This window comes from Helianthus annuus, chromosome 16, assembly GCF_002127325.2.
Source record: "Helianthus annuus cultivar XRQ/B chromosome 16, HanXRQr2.0-SUNRISE, whole genome shotgun sequence".
NCBI lineage: Eukaryota > Viridiplantae > Streptophyta > Magnoliopsida > Asterales > Asteraceae > Helianthus > Helianthus annuus.
Window position 1 is genome coordinate 117,685,992 of NC_035448.2, and position 22,250 is coordinate 117,708,241.

Sequence of the window (22,250 nt, forward strand, 5' to 3'; positions counted from 1 at the left end):
ACATCATTGATATAGTTGAAACTCAGTACGATGAAATACAAAAAAGTTTCACTGAGAGCATCGAAAAAACGATGAACCACCACAGACACCGAATGTTGGACAACCTTCGTGGAAAGGTTTCCCATGAAGCACTTGATTTGCTGGAAAAAGAGCTACTGAGGAAGATGGATGTGTTGCGGAAACTTAACGCATCATGTGGTTGCCATATGTGGCTTAGCAAAGGATTGCCGTGTGCTTCTAGGCTGGAAAACTACAAACGTACAGGTAAAAAATATTAAAACCACAAACCTTTTGTTATTTTGTACGATTTAGCTGTTTCTCGCACTGTATTAACTTAACTGTGCAGGGCGTATAATACAACTCGACGAGATAGATGTATTCTGGCGTAAGCTTGACTTGCTCCCGTGCAAACTGGTAGATGAGGAGGTCGATATTATAGCAGAGCTCAATAATGTGCGGCAACATTTAGAGGCGCAGTCCCCCGTTCAGCAAAAGAGTATGCTTTCAAAGATAAAAGCGGTCTTCACCCCGAAATCGTCAACCAAGAAACCACCGATCGTCCAGCAAAATACTCGCGGTCGGCCTACATCAAAGAAAGTACAAGAAAGGCTAGATGAAGCTGCGAAGTAGACGAAGCTGCGAGATACAGCTCCTATGGCGAGGACAGCAACGTAATTACCGCTTCCCCCAAACATAGGTACGATTTACCCCGACACAGCTCATACGGACCGTCAGAGGGCTGTCGTGGAACTGGTTCGTTTGTGAAGTCTGAAAAACCTAAAAGGCAACCAAACAGTTCAACAAGTTCTAAAAAGAAGGAGACGCGGGATGATAAGGTTTTTCCATTAATAAAGGGGGACGAGCACTTGTTATGCATTAAGAGGTTTAAGAATCAAATTCCATCAGAGTTTCGCTCTTACATATCGCGTATACAAGATGTGACCCCAGACGGTCATTGTGGGTATAGGTCTGTGGCTGTCGGGTTAGGTTTTACGGAACACGCATGGCCCAATATTCGAAGAGATTTACTACTGGAGATTAACCATAACAAACCGCGTTGGGAGCATGTATTCGAAACATATAACGAAGGAGACTTTAAACGAATACGTAAGAGCATCGAATGGCATTCAGTGAAAGGGTGCGATGAAAGTCACTGGATGGAAATGCCCCAGGTAGGGCTTCTCGTAGCGCAAAGGTATAATATTGTCCTCCACGTGCTAAGCATTGAATGGAGCTCTACCATCTTCCCATTAACGGATGCCCCACTAGATCCACGACCTCAAGCGATAACGCTTGTACATGTTCACGGGGGACACTTCATACATGCTAAGTTGGAAGGAGACTACCCCATGCCTTTAGTGAACCCGTTGTGGTCGGCACATCGATCAATAGCTGCGAAACGGTGGGAAGAAATGTATAGACCGCGGTTAGAGCACTACTACGAGTTAATGCATCCTAAATCAGACCGAGACAAAGACAGAGAACCGAGTATAAATGAAATCGAAGATTAACTGGAAACTTGTATTTTTGTAAATTGTAGAACTTTTTTAATTTATAAAGTTTGTATCATTTTTAATTTTTTATAATATATTCATAATTTTTGTATTATTTATCAAAGGAAAACACAAAAAAAATTAAAAAAAATGGAACTTTATATACGCTGCGTAGGGATCCCTACGCAGCGTATGTAGTGCAAAGGACAATAAAGCCCCTGTTTTTGGCTCTGTATTGCCTCAACATAAGGGCAAAAGAGTAAAATGAGCATTGTCAAAAGCAGCGTATGGATCCATACGCTGCGTATGTAAAAGGCGGACAATTTCCCCCCAAACCAAAATTTCAAAACCTTTACATGTTAAACTACTATTTTGCCCTTGTGTTTGGGGCAATACGAGGCTAGCTGTAAGGGTAAAAATGTCATTTTACAACTTTTTCTACGCTGCGTATGGATCTCTACGGAGCCTTTGTTTCAGGATAATAATAATAATAATAATAATAACAATAATAATAATAATAATAATAATAATAATAATAATAATAATAATAATAATAATAATAATAATAATAATAATAATAACACATGGCAGCGTAGAGATCCATACGCCGCCCCTTGGCCTTCGTAAATGACTTTTTTACCCTTATTGTCAGCCTCGTATTGCCCCAAAACATAAGGGTAAAATGGTCAAATGGTTATCCTTATATGCTGCGTAGGGATCTCTACGCTGCGTAGAGGTACTGATTTAAATCAGGGAAATACCTACGCAGCTCTGTTCTTCCCCAAATCTTAATACACACAAAAACGCACAAAGAAGAGAGGCGACCAGGCTTATTCGACCGTATACGACCCGAATTCGAAGTATAAAACAGGTATTTGGTCAACCTATTCAAGTAATTATGATTTTTTTTTTGTATTTTATCCGTAAATTAGAAGTTTTTTAGGTAAGTTAGGGTTTGGTTAGTGATTAGGGTTTGGTTAAGCTTCTGTATGTATGATTTGTAATGGTATAGAGTTAAATGGAGGGTTTGTATATGGTAGGGGTTTGTATTATGAATCTGCTGGGTGGTGATGCCAATTGGAGGGTTTGTGTTAGGCCTGCAAGTCAATGTATCACGTACAGGGAAACAACAATTAGAAACCGAAGTCCATGTTGTAACATTCACTATAATAGATAGGTGATCGATTTCTACATGTTTCCTGTTTACCAAGTGTTTTATTAACATATGTGCTTATTTGATTTCTTTTCATGTTATTCACAATCATAAACATAAAATCTCTGTATGAGTTCATAAGTGTGTAAGGCGCGTACGGGCTTAATCGAAACTAAGTCCGTCGTTAAATATTTTAACGACGGGCTTAGTTTCGACGCTCGTTAGGCCCGTACGCGCCTTACGGACGACGTCGACTAAATAATAAAAAAAATATTATTTAGTCGACGTCGTCCGTAAGGCGCGTACGGGCCTAACGAGCGTCGAAACTAAGTCCGTCGTTAAATATTTTAACGACGGGCTTAGTTTCGACGCTCGTTAGGCCCGTACGCGCCTTACGGACGACGTCGACTAAATAATATTTTTTTATTATTTAGTCGACGTGGTCCATAAGGCGCGTACGGGCCTAACGAGCAACGACGGACTTAGTTTCGACGCTCGTTAGGCCCGTACGCGCCTTACGGACGACGTCGACTAAATAATAAAAAAAATATTATTTAGTCGACGTCGTCCGTAAGGCGCGTACGGGCCTAATGAGCGTCGAAACTAAGCCCTTCATTAAAATATTTTAACGACGGACTTAGTTTCGACGCTCGTTAGGCCCCTACGCGCCTTACGGACGACGTCGACTAAATAATATTTTAACGTCGACTAAATAATTAAAAAAATATCGTTGGTTTATCTAATAAATTTTTTGGTTTTCAGGACGAGAAAGATGGACGCTGAAATGGAAATAGAAGATTTTAATCCGGAGGAGCCGCAAAAGCAGAAGCGTCCACCGGCGGATCCTCTCCTGAATCACCCGTATTTGGAGTTTCCTCCGAAGTCCGACGCTGCTCTCCGTTGCGACAAGCTTCGGAAGATGCACGTCTGTGCCCATTTTGCGGTTTCTTCAAAACCCTCCGGGAGCTCGGGGCGGAAGATTGGGCGCGGGAGTTTGTTCCACGTGATTCACCGTGGGATCGACTGTTTGAGCTATCGTTTACGCCGAGCTACAGGGAGATACTGATCGAGTTCCTGTCGTCGTTCGAGTTTCATCCTCGTCGGCCAAATGAGGCTGTGGACCCCGCGCAGCCGGCCGAGGTTTCGTTTCGCATGGCTGGACAGGCGCGTTCTATGTCACTTGCAGACTTTGCGGTGCATAGCGGTTTGTATACGGAGGCTGAGATCGCTACGGATCTATATAGGACGGTACGTTTAACACAAAATTTGTATTGTTATTATTATTATTATTTTAATATATAAAATTTAAGATTTAATATTAATTTAACCTTTAATAAACATTCGTGTAAACAGGGGTTGGTAATTGTTGATAAACCCACGCTTTTAGGGTTTTGGGCTCTGATCGCGGACATCAGTCAGTGGGACCACCAGCAATCCAAGGGGAGGGTTACGACGATTAAGGATCCACTTCACAGGTACGTTAGTTAACAGATTTTTTAAACCCACGCTGTTTTTTTTTTCTAAACAGAAAACTGTTTTTTTTTAAACAGAATTTTTTTTAACAGATTTTTTTAAGCAGAATTTTTTTTAAACAGAATATTTTTTAAACAGAATTTTTTTTTAAACAGAATTTTTTTTAAACAGATTTTTTAAGCAGATTTATTTTTTTAAACAGAATTTTTTTAATTATTTAGTCGACGTCGTCCGTAAGGCGCGTACGGGCCTAACGAGCGTCGAAACTAAGTCCGTCGTTAAACTATAAATATTTTAACGACGGGCTTAGTTTCGACGCTCGTTAGGCCCGTACGCGCCTTACGGACGACGTCGACTAAATAATATTTTTTTTATTATTTAGTCGACGTCGTCTGTAAGGCGCATACGGGCCTAACGAGCGTCGAAACTAAGTCCGTCGTTAAAATATTTAACGACGGACTTAGTTTCGACGCTCGTTAGGCCCGTACGCGCCTTGCGGACGACGTCCACTAAATAATAAAAAAAATATTATTTAGTCGACGTCGTCCGTAAGGCGCGTACGGGCCTAACGAGCGTCGACTACATAATATTTTTTTTATTATTTAGTCGACGTCGTCCGTAAGGCGAATACGGGCCTAACGAGCGTCGAAACTAAGTCATATTTTAACGACGGACTTAGTTTTGACGCTCGTTAGGCCCGTACGAGCCTTACGGACGACGTCGACTAAATAATATTTTTTTTATTATTTAGTCGACGTCGTCCGTAAGGCGCGTACGGGCCTAACGAGCGTCGAAACTAACCCCGTCGTTAAAATATACATATCTTTTATTATTTAGTCCAAGTCGAACCGTAAGGCGCGTAGGTCCCGTACGAGCGTCGACAGAAAACTGTTTTTTTTTTAATAGATTTTTTTTAAAACTTAAATTGTTTTTAACAGAAAACTGCTTTTTTTTAACAGATTTTTTTAAACAGATTTATTTCATAATTTTTTTAATTATTTAGTCGACGTCGTCCGTAAGGCGCGTACGGGCCTAACGAGCGTCGAAACTAAGTCCATTTTAACGACGGGCTTAGTTTCGACGCTCGTTAGGCCCGTACGCGCCTTTCGGACGACGTCGACTAAATAATAAAAAAGATATTATTTAGTCGACGTCGTTCGTAAGGCGCGTACGGGCCTAACGAGCGTCGACTAAATAATATTTTTTTATTATTTAGTCGACGTCGTCCGTAAGGCGCGTACGGGCCTAACGAGCGTCGAAACTAAGTCCGTCGTTTTTATTTTAACGACGGACTTAGTTTCGACGCTCGTTAAGCCCGTACGCGCCTTACGGACGACGTCGACTAAATAATATTTTTTTTATTATTTAGTCGACGTCGTCCGTAAGGTGCGTACGGGCCTAATGAGCGTCGAAACTAAGCCCGTCGTTCCACTATAAATATTTTAACGACGGACTTAGTTTCGACGCTCGTTAGGCCCGTACGCGCCTTACGGACGACGTCGACTAAATAATAAAAAAATAATATTTAGTCGTCGTCGTCCGTAAGTCGCGTACGGGCCTAACGAGCGTCGACTACATAATATTTTTTTTATTATTTAGTCGACGTCGTCCGTAAGGCGTGTACGAGCCTAACGAGCGTCGAAACTAAGTCCGTCGTTTATTTTAACGACGGGCTTAGTTTCGACGCTCGTTAGGCCCGTACGCGCCTTACGGACGACGTCGACTAAAAAATATTTTTTTTATTATTTAGTCGACGTCGTCCGTAAGGCGCGTACAGGCCTAACAAGCGTCGAAACTAAGCCCGTCGTTAATAATTTATTAACGACGGGCTTAGTTTCGACGCTCGTTCGGCCCGTACGCGCCTTACGGACGACGTCGACTAAATAATAAAAAAATATTATTTAACGTCGATCTTAGTCGATGTCGCCTGATTATTATTTACTGACTGGTTTCCTTTTGTGCAGGTATTTACACAAAATGATTTCCACTTCGATCACTGCTCGAAACAAAAGCCGGGAGTGGTGCACCAGTGGCGATTTATTTTTCTTATATTGCCTCTTATACAAGAGGACGTGCGCTCTCGCCTACGGGTTAGCGCAATACTTCGCCTCCGCGCATCATCGACAGGAGCGCGGACAGTTATTCGGCGGAGCCTACGTGACTAGGATAGCCCTTTCGTTGGGCAATCATCCGGAGACTGACCGCGACAATGTAGGCCCGCCGGCACAGCCGAAACGGATGGGGAAGAACGTTATATCCGGAATGCACGTTACCAAAGACTTCCCAGAGGGGAAGCGGTTTAAGAACAAGGACGGCACGCAATATAAGCTTCAACAGCTGCCGGCGGAGTTCCCTTTGTATTATCCCCCACGCGATCCGGAGCAGCCGGAGCCGTATGAGCCGGCCGTCGTCATTCCGCAGCCACCACCGCCGCGTGGACCACCAGGGGCGCCTCAGTTCCCACGCCATGTTTGGCCCGGTGCTGACCCGTCATATCAGCGGCAGCTTCGGTTATCTGAAAGAAACAATTATCTGTTGGAGTGGGTGGTTGCGGCGCAGCAGCAGCAGCGACAGCATGACGGGTTACCTCCACTACCCTTCATTACGGATGCGGAATGGGATCAGCATCAGCAGTAGCAGCAGCAGCAGCAGGAGCAGCAGTAGTATTTTATCATTTTGTTATGTATGCACAAACTTTTATTTGTATATATCAAACTCTTGTATATATCGTTTTGTTATGTATGCACAAACTTTTATATTATGGTGTACATTTAAAATTATGGCAGCTTATATAACATGTTTTGCTGTATCGATAAAGTTCTGGAATATAACAGGTTATTTAACAAGTTCTGGAATATAACAGGTTCTGTGTGCATTTTAAGTTCAGAAGGTTATATACGCTGCGTATTGACCTATACGCAGCGTATATAAGGTTACATATACGCTGCGTATAGACCTATACGCAACGTATATAAAGTGTCCATATACGCTGCGTATAGGTCAATACGCAGCGTATAAGTTAATACTACATATCAGAAGTAAGTTTCATATTCTAACAGCTCCGAGACGGAGGATAAACTGGTTAAGGCGTTACGGTTCTAAACGATAGGTCACGAGTTCGATTCATGCAAAGGGCCGGTTCTTTAAAGAAGACCCCCTTTTATACACATTTTTATATATATTTACACTTTGGTCCCTGAAGTTTCTATTTTTACATAAATGGTCCCTGATGTTTCATGAATTTACAACAATGGTCCCTGAAGTTTGGTAAATTTACAAAAATGGTCCCTGAAGTTTGATAAATTGACAAAAATGGTCCTTGAAGTTTCGAAAATTGACACAAATGGTCCCTGAAGTTTCAAAAATTGACACAAATGGTCCCTGATGTTTCAAAAACTGACACAAATGGTCCCTGTACTATTCAGTTAATTATGCTAACTGAGTTATTGTTTAAAGAAGAAATCTTTATATGAAAGTTAACCTTGTTAAACCATTCTGTTAAAATAGTTTCAATAATGACCATGTTAGTCCCTGAAGTATGAGTTTTATAAAATGATCAAATATTAACGTAACTTTTTTTTAGCGTTTCATGTCTCTAACTAATTTGAAGAATTGGGTACAAGAAACGGAAAAGAAGTACGGTTACGTAATTGTTACCCGCTACGTAGCGTATATAAAACTAATGCAAATTTGGGGTCATTTTGGTAGGTTTGAAGTGTCAAATTTTTGCCAGGTTTGTATACGTTGCGTAAGACCAATACGCAGCGTATACAAACCTGGCAAAAATTTGACACTTCAAACCTACCAAAATGACCCCAAATTTGCATCAGTTTTATATACACTGCGTATTGACCAATACGCAGCGTATAGGAACCTTGTTTTCTGTGCAATGATTGGTTATCAGGCACTGAGATCTAGGGTTTATCTACGCTGCGTATTGGTCAATACACAGCGTATAAGGTTAACCCTATATGCTGCGTATTGACCAATACGCAGCGTAGATAAACCCTAATTTTTCTAGGGTTTGGTGTGCCAATAGGCACTTTAGTGTGCCAATAGGCACACTCTTTCATTATCTTTTTTCAGTGTTATAGTAACTCGGTTTTGGCTTTAGCTTAAGCTTCCCAGATTTGGGTATGGAATGTATTGTGCTCTCCCCAATATATTCTTTTTTATGTGAGGTGGCATCACCTTTCTATTAAAATCAGAATGCATATAAGTTATCCGGACTTATATATATTAATGAACATCCACAAATTTAAGGGGTAAGTGATGAACAAGACTAAAACAAAATGTAAAATGGAGGGGGTAGAGTAGTAAATTTCACACCTTACCCATACCCACGCACAACCATAGAAACCTAGTTTTCAACAATTCGACAGACGTATCTTTTTCAGCCAGTGCCGCCGTACACAACCCTAGCTGGTAACGATCGTTAACAATGTTAGAGGAAAAGAGGCGACGTGATCTCAGGGTAAACCTTCAATCTTGTTTTCTATTATTATTGTGACGAGATTTCCAGTTCTGTTTTTTTCATAAGCTTTTGGTTTTCTTACTTGTATTCGGTTTAATCATGCAGGGAACTGAAGAACGTACATGTTACTCGATCATAACATGTTGAGAATTCATAGGTTATAACAGGTATCCCGTGCAATCTGACTGCACATGGTAACTTTAAACTCTACATTTCTGAAATTTCAGTTCAACTACCTTTTAGATCTGTTGCAAATGACTATAGATTTTGTTGAGATGTTGATCTTCCTTCTGCTTTTTTGTGGTGCTTAATTTAATCCAAACAGAGCACATTAGAGATCATTTTGTTTTCAGTAATATTATAGGTTTTACTTGTTTTTCTCTGCTGCTTTTAGAGTTTCGATTAATCACCTTTGCCGTCCATTTAAGATCTTCACCACCATTTCACAGTAGAATATATGTTAGCTTCTGTAGATGGTTGGTTTCTCTTGCGTGAATGCAGTGTTGGTTTTCTATGTTTGAATCCATATATAGTTAAGTCGAAAGGGCTTGATTTTCCGGCGGGATTTTAGTTGATTGTTGAATACAACAGTGATTGATTTTCTAAAGATACGAAGATAGTTTGATAATTTTTGTATTGATTTTCTAAAGAAATGAGGATAGTTAGATAATCTTTATAAGTAAATCAGCAGTGTCAAAATATTTCATATCATGTCATAAGCAAATCAGTTGTCCTTAAAATAGTACATAAACATGATTAACCACTCTCTAGTTCATAGGTTTAACTCTAATACTGGTCTCTTATTTCATGTTTCCAATGCATTACCTGTATTTTAATTGAATGTAGATCTAACCAGTATTATGTCCAGCTATGCGTGTACGAAAAATTTGGTGCTTTATATATCTTTCTGTGTGTACAGGGGATATTCAACCTTTGCAATCATAAACCTTTGTTCAAGGTATCATGAGGCTGCGAAATGCTTGAAAGTCTTCCTGGGAAAGATTCTTGGAAAGCAAGCATGGGATACTTGATCCGCAAGACACAGTCTCCAGATTGCCTGAAAATGTACTTCAACATATCATGTCTTTTCTTCCGCCATTAGACAAAGATAATGTTCGTTTTCTATCGAGAGAATGGCGCCGACGAAATGCGCAAAACCAAACAGTGCTCTGGCTGACTAAGCAGCGGTTAAACGAGTTGGAATTTCCAAAGGTTTTGAATGATGAGTTCCACTCAGTAGATGATTAAATGCCTGGGGATGAGAAACCTGAAGCTTGTGAATTTTAAGCTATTAATTGTTCACTTGAACCGCTGTGGAAGCTTGAAGAATTTGTACCTCAACACACCAAATCTTAAAACTTTATACTTCCATGGACCGCGTGGCAAACCATGCACGATTGAGCTTATTAATTGCAAAAAGTTAATGAATTTGCATTTAGTTGGGGTTGCTATGAACACTACGATGTTCGTAAACTGCAACGAAAGTTTTCCGCTTCTTCAGATGTTGACACTTGCTGGCTGTGCTATGAGTGGATGTATTAACATCTCAAGTAATTCTCTCCACGAGTTATGGTTTATTGGATTCAATAAGCCCATGGGTCTCACCATTGATGCCCCAAACGTATCATCTTTCAAGTACAATGGCATAGCTCCTTATCAAAACATCAACTTACCCCGTGTTGCTATAGCTTATGTTGAGCTATATCCTAATCTGAACCAAAAGCGTGAATGTTATTTTAGAATGTGGCCCAATCAGTTATAATTCAAGATTCTAAAAGAAAAGATTGGGCATTTGATTTTAGAATGTGGCCCAATAAGTAGTACAATTTCCCGATATGAACATAAGGTTTTTTTAAGTTAGCGATTTATGTGTTGGTGTAGGGTGTGATGCAGCTGATGGGTTTTTAAGTGATTGGTGGGGGGTATTCTGGGACCATTATACTTCAAAGACACATGCTGATTCTAATGCTGGTCAGGATATATCACGGAATCCTCTGCGCAGGTGATCATTAATGGTAATCGAGTTGATCTCTGCGCTTGTGTGCTTGTAGATTAATGTATATTGTATGTAATTGTGCATATGTTATGTAGGCTCAAGCTGATTTTCAGGGCCTGTCTCAAGCCCAGGCCCAGACTGAGATTCTGGCTCATGTGTGGACTTTAGACAACAATGGGATGTTAGGTTTGGATCCTTATGCTGGTACATTGGGACCAATATGGTACAAGAATACTATGCTAACAATGTGAACATGCTGAGTGAGCCTATGCTGACTTCTACATGGAATGATGATCAGTTTGCTGGAAAAGGAGGTCCCTGAAGGTCTAATCACAGGTGGCAGTAGAAAACAAAGTCAATGGTGGCTTTTACTGACACTAGTTTGCTGGAAAAAGGTTGCTGGAAAAAGGAGCTCCCTGAAGGTCTAATCACTCTTGAAGATAATCCTTTCTTCTATCTCAATATGGTGTAATTGGTTCTTGTCATTCAAAACTAGAAACAAGTGTAGACGGTGTTTGTTTTTACCGCGAATACAATTGGCAAACTTAATTTTTCACCTCCTTAAAGCACTACTAGAAAACAGCCAGATTTACGACAAGCATATTTGTAACAAATCTGTGGAAAAGTGGCCTTAGCTACATATTTGCGACAAAACAGGTTCATGTGAAAAATACTTGTCGGAAAGTATGATTGCAACAAAACTACCACAAAATTTGCTACAACTTTCCGACAAATTACAACCATCGCAAGATTTTTCACAAAATTCTGACAATTTTTTTTAAAGCCTTTTCCACCATTTTTCGACAAATTTGTCACAAATCCCACTTTTAACATACTTTATAATAATTTAAGAAAACAATTAATTAAAAAACCGTTTTCGACAAACTTCCTACATATTCTAAAAACTGTTTAGACAAATTTCCTACCAATTTTAGATTTTTTTGCGACACGGTACCTACAACCTACAAATTTCCTACAGAAATAAAGTTACCAGATTCCGACAAATTTGCGACATTTTTTTTAATATAATCAGATTTTTTTTTTTTTTTTTTTGCAAAAAATTGCAGAAAAATTTTAGAAAATAGAAAAAACCTGTACACAATATTTAAATATGAATACCAAAAATCCTAATGAAAAGTGCTTTTCATATTACAAAATTAATACAATCTTAACGTTTCAAAATGTAATACAAAACGAAAGTTAATATGAAAACGCGCTTTTGTAATAATAACCAAAAATTTCTAATGAAAAGCGTGTTTTCATATTACAAAACTAATATGATCTTAACATTTCAAAATGTAACACAAACCGAAAGTTAATATGAAAACGCGCTTTTGTAATATGAAAAGTGTGTTTTCATATTACAAAATGAACACGATCTTTACTTTTTTCTTGAACTATTCATCATTTCTTCCATCTTTTTTTGCCATACTGCATTTGCGGCCCGCTCCCGTTCACGCTTGGCCTGCTCTTGTTCCTGCTCTTGTTCCCTTTGTGCAAAAGGCGCTTCTATACTTTTTTCTAGAATTCATCAAAGTAGACATTATTAATACATATTAACAAAAAAACAAATTGTAACATTAAACACATATTTAGGGGCGTTATCATGTGCAAGGGCATTATCGTAAATAACCATAAAATAGGCAAATTGTTCAGTAAAAACAACATCGGCAAAAAATCAGTTAACGACGTGTACGTTGTCAGTTAACGACATGTACGTTGCTTATAAGGTTTTTTGAGCGAAAAATCGGCAAAAAATGTAGGTTTAATTCAGTGAAAAAACGCCAAAAACAGCAGGTTTTTAACAGCAAAAAAAGTAAAAAAAAAAGTTCAGGTTATTTCCGCAAAAAAAGAATAAAAACTGCAGGTTTTTTTCAGCAAAGAATCCGCCAAAAATGCAGGTTTTTATGATCAAAAAATTGAAGGATTGCTCAGCCAAAAAAGGCCAAAAATCTGCAGGTTTTTTCAGCAAAAAAAACCCAAAAAAATGCAGGTTTTTATCATCAAAAAATGTCAAAAAAAGTGCAGGTTCTTTCAGCTAAAAACGGCCTAACAACTGCAGGTTCTTTCAGCAAAAAAAAAAAATCCAAAAATGTAGATTTTTCAGCAAAAAGAAACGCCAAAAAATGTATATTTTTCAGCAAAAACCGTCAAAAAAAAGCGCAGCGTTCTAGAGCGTTCTACAGGTTTTTTCGGCACTGCAGCGATCCGGTTTTTTCTGCAATTTTTATTGACCGGTTTTTTGGATCACCTTAATTATACTAGGCAACATTCAGAAATACAATCATTAACTAACAATGCAAAAATTCCTAAATATACCGGCTTTAACCCATGCCATAACCCAATGTCCGTGTAAGCCTAAAAAGGTTTAACAAGTTTCTAACACGTTGTACTCTTTTAGCATTGTACTACCATATGAGAGCAACAGGCCAACAAATATCATAAACCTAAAACTTTTAATAATTGCAGTTCTATATGTGAAGACTAACGGGTCAATCTAAAAAAACAACAATAATGATAATACCTCTTGTAACTGCCTGGCATCATCATATGACGCATAAGTTGTGGAAGATGGTGTGCCGATCAGCACAAATGAGTATCAGAAGATCCCACCCCGAACAAGTTACCACCCTTACGCTTGGGATTCAAACTCTCCAAATAGCCAAATCATCGCATTATGTTTCTTCCGGGTACATTTTTTCAAGTTGTTGCGTGTATGCCACGACCTAAAACTTACGAAATGAAAACTTTAAACACTGAGACTTGAATCAATAACTATAAACAAATAATGAATGATAACTAACATATGAATTCTTTGCACGCTTATAAGTAACAAACTCTAAATTATCAAAGTCATTTGCATCAATCTCTCCATCTTGTACCCTCTTTTTGCACTCCTTTATAGCGTGGGTCTGGAAGAATACTTTCTTGTATCCAACTTTTTTACCCTCTTTCTTTTCCTACATCAAACGGAGTAATGTAAATGATATGTACTAAATGTAGAAATAGTTACTAAAATTTATAATTATGATTAGCTTACCATGTTGGCGCGGTGCTCATCAAATCCGATTGACCCTCTCGTATGAATGCATAAGTCATTTTTGCGGTTGCTTTTCCCGGCTTCAGACCCATTCTTAAGTGTTCGAGAACTGTAAGGGAAAAATATATATCTAGAATATATAAAGAGAAATAGAAATTAAAAACAATATACAGTAATTTATTAAATTCCTTACACTACACATTCGTTCCCACTTTTCAAGAGGTATCCCATCTAGTGGATATCTACGTTGGACATTAAATTGTATTTACCAGTAGGTATTTTATGCCCCTTATCAGTAGCTTTTCTTAGATTTTTGTCTCAGATTTCTCATTATGTCTCTAAATCTTCTTTTGAGCACGTTGATAAATGTATCATATATATTAGCATATATATTAGCTGGTTAGCTCCACGATTCCATCTATATTTGGTCTGTAAAAGTAAAAACTGTTGGTGCACTTGTGTCTGTACTTTGTCTGTATTCGGTCACGATGTAAACGATGTTCCTTAGTCTTGTAAGTTTGACCAAGTCAACCGTCCTCCTGGTTTGACTTGGCCAAACAGTTAGAAAGATGGTTGTATTGTTCTGTGTCGAAGGATAGCTAATTGAAGGATATTGTAGATCCTTCGATGACATCGAAAGATAGGCTACGAAGGATACTGTTAGACTTCGAAGGATATGCAATCCTTCGAAGTATTTGTGGATCATTCGACAGATTTGTCTCGATAGATGATCCTTCGATCATCTATCGGATCCTTCGGACCAGACATCAGATGCTGGGTATATATATACCCATGTAGTGTGTGTTCAAAGTAAGACTTGAGAGACTTGTGAGATAGATGCACATAGTGAGTTGAGAGCATTCTGTCCAAAACACACACACACACTAGAGAGTTTGCAAAATACATTTGTGAACATTGTGCTTGTAACCGAAACCTTTCATTCGCATTAATACAAGTGGTGTTAATCGGTGAATCTTTGTGTGTTTGTGTTTCTACTTGCTTCATCCCAGTTTGCTTACTAGCTTGGATTCCGCACTCGCTAGTGGGTTTGTATAACAAGGTTTAGGTTCGTCATCCATCGGAAAGGGACCTACAAGTGGTATCAGAGCTAAGGCTCTTTACCTTGTTTAAAACCGGGTTTTTGTTCAAGTCTTGGGTTAGTTTTCGTCAAATCTGGAAAACTAACAGTCGCTGTGTTCTTGATGATCTTATCGTCTTCATATTTTGAAAGATAAAGTTCATCTTTTTCTTCATACTTCGAAGGATCATCTAAGAACCTCGAAAGATCATAAACAATTCGAAGGGTCATCCTTTTTATTATTCGAAAGATCATTCTTTTTTTTTCGAAAGGTCATTTGTTTGAATAGAAAGGTCAACTTGTTGTTTTCGAAGGATCAAGATATTTTGTGGGAAACCTCTACAAATCTCGAAAGATCAGATATTTATTCTTTTTCGTTTCGAAGGGTCATAACAACAATTTCGAAAGATCAATCAAAATTTTCGAAGAATCATCTAACAACAGCTTCGAAAGATTCGATAGATCAACATTATCCAAGCAACTTCGAAAGATAAAGATATTTGTTGTCAGTTCGGCACCGCCCACTTTCACAAATCAGATATATTCGAATGATGTTTTGTTGATTGGTGTGCACTGCCCAAGTGACAAATAACTTTTGGTTGTTGGTTGTTGGTGTTCACTTCCAAAGCACCGCCATTTGTTGGTTGTTGTGCACCGCCCAAAGCACTGCCATTTGTTTGTTGTTGGTGTTCAATTAAAACAGGCCAACAGCCCATGTGCTTCAGTTAAATCATTATGTTCACGGCCCAATGCACCGCTCCAATAGACCAATAAATTTCGTTGTTTATTGTTTGTGTTCAATGCCCAAGGCACCGCCCAATAAGCCAATAAAATTTGATTGTTTGTTGTGCACCGCCCACGTTTAGAAAATCACCAAAGCCCAAGATCTGCTAATCATTTTTATTTTCGTTTGTATCAACTTACGAAAGATCATCTTTCGAGACCGGTTTGGTGTTTGTCTTTCGTGTGATCCTTCGGTTGATCCTTCGATAATTTGATCCTTCGATAATTTAATCCTTTGTCAATCATCTTTCGAAATATTCATATAGAATTCATTTTTCTGATCAAAAATGAATCCGGCATGGGGTAATCCGTCAACTGCAGAGAGCAGTACGTTTTCTACAAGATCCAGTGTGCCATGCAATTCTGATATGTATTTTGCAACTTCCAGTACTTCGTCTGCAAGAACCGTTCCAAATGCTCCATTACAAACGGCGTTCGTTACAAGCACGGATATGTATGGCAATCCAGTGCTAGTTCCTGTTAAGCCACCTCCCACCACAGACATGTATGGAAATCCATTACCCCTAGTTGCTTTACAGCATCATTGTTCTACTGTAGAACCATCATCTCTTGATACAAAGAACAGTAGTCAGACAAAGTCGGCGTTGTATGCTAAAATTGTCAAAGATGCAAGCAATGGTGAATCCTCGGGAAATGATGACAGTTCTGAACATGACAGAAGTTCAGATGAAGATGTTTCAACTTCAGTTGAGGGTGATACAACTTCAAGTTCAAGTCCAAGCAAGGATGGATCTGAATGTGAATCATCAAGGGAGGTTATTAATTCTGATGCAGAAAGGCCAACACCTGAGATTGATTCCAGTCAGGTATCTGTCGATAAACCCACTGCTGTGGATTGTGATAATTGTGCTAGATTAAGAGATAAGTGTGCTGATCTAGAAGCAAACATGTCTGAGTTGCAAGGCAAACATGATGCTTTACAAGCTAGTTTGTTTGACTTGCAAGACAAACATGTTTCATTGAATGCCAAGTGGTGTGAATTGCAAAGCAAACACGAAGCTTTGCAAGAGAAATATGATGTGACGTTTATCCACAACCAGAAGTTAACCGTGGATCTTTCTAAGTGCACTGAAGCCAACATGTTTTATGAAAACCATGAAAAGGAGTTTAAATCGGTAATTGAGAACTTGAAGAAAGAAAAAACCGAACTAACTAAAATGGTTTCCAGAAAACAAACTGACATTAATTTGTATATATCTCGCCTTGAGATAATGCAAAAGGAGATGGCTTGTGTCAAAACTGAAAGTGATGCGATCCAGCTTAAGCTAGACAGTTATTTGAGCTCTAGCTATGTGTTGGATCACATCATTGACGTTCAGAAAGAAAAACGGGATGTCACATGCATAGGATATAAGAAATGTCCACCACCTGTGAGACACAATTATGATGCGATGCCTGATGAGGAGGATAGAGTGTTCTTTGAACCATCTGTTCCTCTAGATGTAAAGGAGTTTGCAACAGGACTCGGATATAAGAAGGAAGTATCATCAGATTCAGTTGTGTCAGCAGATGCATGTGTGTCTTCTGCTGAACTGAATCAGGATCCTCCAGTCATTACTGAGGATACTGATTCTTCTGATGATGAATCTGATAATGCTGTCCCAGCAAAGTCTGATGCAGAAGTCAAAGATTGGGGACATACCTCTCGAGAATTACATTCTATGTGATCCTCCTGCAAAAACCGCTAAGACTGTTGCAATCGAGTCCTCGTCTGCACAAGAGTCGGAGGGTGTGAACTTGCTGTACACTCTTGTTGGTGATGATAAAATCTACTCTGACAAAGATTTTTCGATTAAGAATGTTAATCAATCATTAATCAGTGAAGTCTTTCAAAATTCGACATGTAAGTTTTTGGGAAAGACAGGATCACGTGTTACAGTTACACAGTGTCCTCCTATTCCAAAGGCTGAAATTCGAAAACAATATGGCAATCAGAAATTACCAACAGAGAAGAGGCAGCCAAATCACACCAAACCTAAAGGAAAAGCACCGACTCAGGGTCAGAAGAAACAGACCCAAAAGAAAAACAAGAATGTGAACTTTGTGAAATCTAAGGGAACGGACAAAATCGAAACTTTTGAGAACAAATCTAACTTAGATTTTGTTAAACAAGCAACAGTGTTGAAAAGAAATGATCCAAACTGTTCAAAACCTAGTACCTCGGGATCACAAAGTTCATCATGGTCGGCAAGACGATCACATGATGCTTCGGGGATTGTTGAACGAAGATATTGTTTTGAGTGTGGAACAATTGGACATATCATTCGAAATTGTCCATATCTTCATAAATTGAAAGCAAAGGTTGATGATCCCCGTGAACAAAATCATGCCGCCCAAGAGAATAGAAAAGGCAAACAGGGCGAAAACAAGAAAAAGGTTCGGAAGATAAACCTCGTGAAATCAAGAGGGACTGATAAAATTGATACTTCCAAAAACAAATCCAATAAGGATTTTGTTAAACAAAGTAAAATTTTGAAAAGAAACAGTCAAAACAACTATACACAACACACAAACGGTTGTGATGTAGGACCAAGTACCTCAAGATCACGAAGTTCATCATCCGGCTATTGCAGTTATGATACTCCGAGGTTTGTTGAGCGGAGATCATGCTTTGAATGCTGTGAGTATGGACACATCATTAAGAATTGTCCATATCTCACCAAGAGAAAGTCAAAAATTGATGCCCCCCATGGTAAAAATTACCATAAACGATCTGTTTCACCAAAACAGGACCCTCGTCTTGTTAAACAACGAGAAAAGAAACAGAAAAAGAAACAAAGAAAAGAAGTTGAAAAGGTTTTAAAACCGGAGGTCATCCAAACGAAATCTGTTAAATCAGATGTTAAGCATGAAAAACAGAAACAAATTTGGATACCAAAACCGGTAATTGTTTCAGGGGGAGCTACATCAATTCCGAATCATCGGGAAATGGATGTTACAATTCTCGATGATGACGGACGACCCAAGTCTGTGAAGGCTTGGGTCCCCCTCTCCAACTAATCTCTGAATGAGTGTGCAGGATGTTCCAGGAGGAACTATTGATAGTCTTAGGATTGTTGATAGTGGAGCGTCCATGCACAAGATTAGCGACATAAGGCTCCGAAATATTGTTATATCTAGGAGAATGATGTTGTCATTAATGGAGAGGAAGGAAAAGGAAAAGAAGACAAAAATGTCTGATGAAAGAATGTGGCTGAATGAAGTTGCAAAATTCGACCAAATGAAGGACGTGACAAAATTTGGTTGTTATGGTTTTTGATCGGGTCCTCAGGAAAGAATACATTACCATAAATGATCTGTTTCACCAAAACAGGACCCTCGTCTTGTTAAACAACGAGAAAAGAAACAGAAAAAGAAACAAAGAAAAGAAGTTGAAAAGGTTTTAAAACCGGAGGTCATCCAAACGAAATCTGTTAAATCAGATGTTAAGCATGAAAAACAGAAACAAATTTGGATACCAAAACCGGTAATTGTTTCAGGGGGAGCTACATCAATTCCGAATCATCGGGAAATGGATGTTACAATTCTCGATGATGACGGACGACCCAAGTCTGTGAAGGCTTGGGTCCCCCTCTCCAACTAATCTCTGAATGAGTGTGCAGGATGTTCCAGGAGGAACTATTGATAGTCTTAGGATTGTTGATAGTGGAGCGTCCATGCACAAGATTGGCGACATAAGGCTCCGAAATATTGTTATATCTAGGAGAATGATGTTGTCATTAATGGAGAGGAAGGAAAAGGAAAAGAAGACAAAAATGTCTGATGAAAGAATGTGGCTGAATGAAGTTGCAAAATTCGACCAAATGAAGGACGTGACAAAATTTGGTTGTTATGGTTTTTGATCGGGTCCTCAGGAAAGAATACAATGAAATGTGTGCAGAAGCTTTGGCATGGATTGAACATCCGCACATCATTTCTGAAAGAGAAAGTCAAAGACCTTCGCTGGTGCAATATGGAAGGCCAGCCGGAACCAAAGGTTTTTGATCATGTTGCTGTGAAACGATTCTTCAGTAGCTACAAAATCGACTTTGAAATCCACACCGGGTGGATATCCAGTTGGGAGAGCGCTCAGATTCCTTGCAATGCACGAAACAGTTGCAGGATACGGTTTTGAATTCCTAACTACTACTATTTACGTTGATAATTCTGCTGCTTTAGATATCACTAGAAATCCTGTGCAGCACTCAAAGACCAAACACATCGAAATCAAATATCACTTCATACGTGATTGCTTTGAGAAAAGGCTAATCGATGTTGTTAAGGTCCACACTGATGACCAACGTGCCGACTTATTTACCAAAGCTTTTGATAAATCAAGATTTGACTTTTTATTATTGGTAAACGGCATTAAGGTCAAGCAAGAGTAAACCAACATCGGAAAATCATTTTTGTAAATATCTTTGTGTCTTTTAAATTTATCTTAGTTTGTTGATTTTAGGGGGAGTAAATTCAAAAATCTGAAAATCCAAAAACAACGAAAAATTTCAAAACCAAAAACAATAGAAAAACAAAAATGAGTTTCCTGGCGAGCAAAAGAGAAAATGATAATACATCAGTGGTCTATCCAAACCTCTTTAAACCTTAAATGAAAAACGATAAGCAGCTCTATATAAGATGTATCGGTAGGCTCACAATCATTTTAAAGTGTGCAGGGTGATATAAATCTTAAATCGACTGAAGACCAGGTGGGAACCATTCATTGGCATATGGTCTTAGTACTGAAATTTCGTTTGATAGATTGCCGAGGTTATGAGATATTCGGTCTTTATGCTGCTTATCATCTGGGTATCATGGTTGTATCTTTTACCGAAAAAATAACGGGGACGCAAGTCTAGATCTTCCATGATACTATACATACGTGTACATAATACATACTGCATTCGACCTCAATAAGTGATAAACAATCACATGTCCAAATCAAATAAGTGATAAAATATCACATTTATCCGGGTGTCAAGTTCGTCTCTCTGCTGTACGGAAGTACTGACCTGTTCACGGACTTGCACCTGTGCCCTCATGCATATTGAAAATCAAGTTCCTCATAAATAAGTGATTATATCACATAGGGCTTGTTTTCAAATCAAAATAAGTGAGTATCTCACTTTTTATACGGTCAAACAGATGATAATGGGTATACTCACCGGTAAGATGAATTCTCGTGCATACCTTGATACGGGAATGTGTCGTGATGTGGATGAACACCGGTCGGTAAGTATAAATCATACCTTAACGTATCCCCTCGCCACGATTACATCTGATAAGTTGAGCTTAATTGGACAACAATACCGATAATTGTTATAGGATGCTTATCTTAATGTTAACTAACTGAACAACAGGAGCGTTTGGCATGACCGTACACTGATATGATTCTCTTACCCTCGAAATTCGCAAAAAGAATGTCTGTATATAGTTATTTACTGCTTTCAGTCTTTACATTTGAAAAATTCAAAAATACCAAAAAGATTTTATTTCTACTTTATTTTCGATCGTACGATGTTGGAGCTCGAGTCTTCGTTACCTGAAACCTGACCGAAAACAGAACTGACTAAATCTTCATAAACGGTCAAAATCTGCATGATTTGAAAGTTAAAGATTAAAATTGATAAATTTTTTAAACTTTCAAACTGTCGGACGGTGTTTGATAGTGACATGGTCATCAGTGTGTCATTTGTTTATGTTAACTATATTCCAAGCAGTGTTCTCATTATGCGTTTAGATTTCTTGCATGTGCAGATTCTAAAGGCTGGGAGAACATGGTCGATGACAAAGCTTTGGAACGAAGACACGACGTGAAGGCACTCAAGTGATGAAAATGATTGAGTTGCCGCTGGCCATCATCAACACCACAAGGATCTCACTTCATAAAGATCAAGTCATTCACGAGCATAACTCAAGGGGGAGCTTATGTTAAGGGGGAGTTTGTCAACACACTTCCTACATGATACGGGTAGTTTGTTGATACACTCTCTGCTTTCAATACGTGAAGACTTTGAAGATCCTCCGGCATTGAAGACTTGAAAGGACATCAGAGTTTTGAGAACTCGAAGACCAAAGACCATCGAAGTTCGAGACGAGTCTTCTTTTGAGCACGTTGATAAATGTATCATATATATTAGCATATATATTAGCTGGTTAGCTCCACGATTCCATCTATATTTGGTCTGTAAAAGTAAAAACTGTTGGTGCACTTGTGTCTGTACTTTGTCTGTATTCGGTCACGATGTAAACGATGTTCCTTAGTCTTGTATGTTTGACCAAGTCAACCGTCCTCCTGGTTTGACTTGGCCAAACAGTTAGAAAGATGGTTGTATTGTTCTGTGTCGAAGGATAGCTAATTGAAGGATATTGTAGATCCTTCGATGACATCGAAAGATAGGCTACGAAGGATACTGTTAGACTTCGAAGGATATGCAATCCTTCGAAGTATTTGTGGATCATTCGACAGATTTGTCATCGATAGATGATCCTTCGATCATCTATCGGATCCTTCGGACCAGACATCAGATGCTGGGTATATATATACCCATGTAGTGTGTGTTCAAAGTAAGACTTGAGAGACTTGTGAGATAGATGCACATAGTGAGTTGAGAGCATTCTGTCCAAAACACACACACACACTAGAGAGTTTGCAAAATACATTTGTGAACATTGTGCTTGTAACCGAAACCTTTCATTCGCATTAATACAAGTGGTGTTAATCGGTGAATCTTTGTGTGTTTGTGTTTCTACTTGCTTCATC

The 22,250-nt window shown here is 38.8% G+C and overlaps 1 protein-coding gene across 4 annotated transcripts in view; it reads left to right on the forward strand.

The window, feature by feature from the left end:
- Positions 1–11,145, forward strand: part of LOC110917245 — a 30,849-nt gene extending 19,704 nt beyond the window's left edge. Inside the window, exons 1-4 of one of the 4 annotated variants that reach the window (XR_002580437.2) lie at positions 8,442–8,593; positions 8,699–8,787; positions 9,513–10,608; positions 10,685–11,145. Coding sequence is in view for 1 of the 4 variants with exons in the window: in XM_035985206.1 (XP_035841099.1) it covers positions 9,834–10,143; positions 10,475–10,595; positions 10,685–10,757 (504 nt within the window). In the remaining 3 variants the exon portion in view is untranslated. Of the gene's footprint in view, positions 1–8,441; positions 8,594–8,698; positions 8,788–9,512; positions 10,609–10,684 lie in introns of those variants that run through there. The other 3 variants (XR_002580436.2, XM_035985206.1, XR_004883678.1) reach the window with 3 other exon arrangements.
- Positions 11,146–22,250: the final 11,105 nt, after the last annotated feature.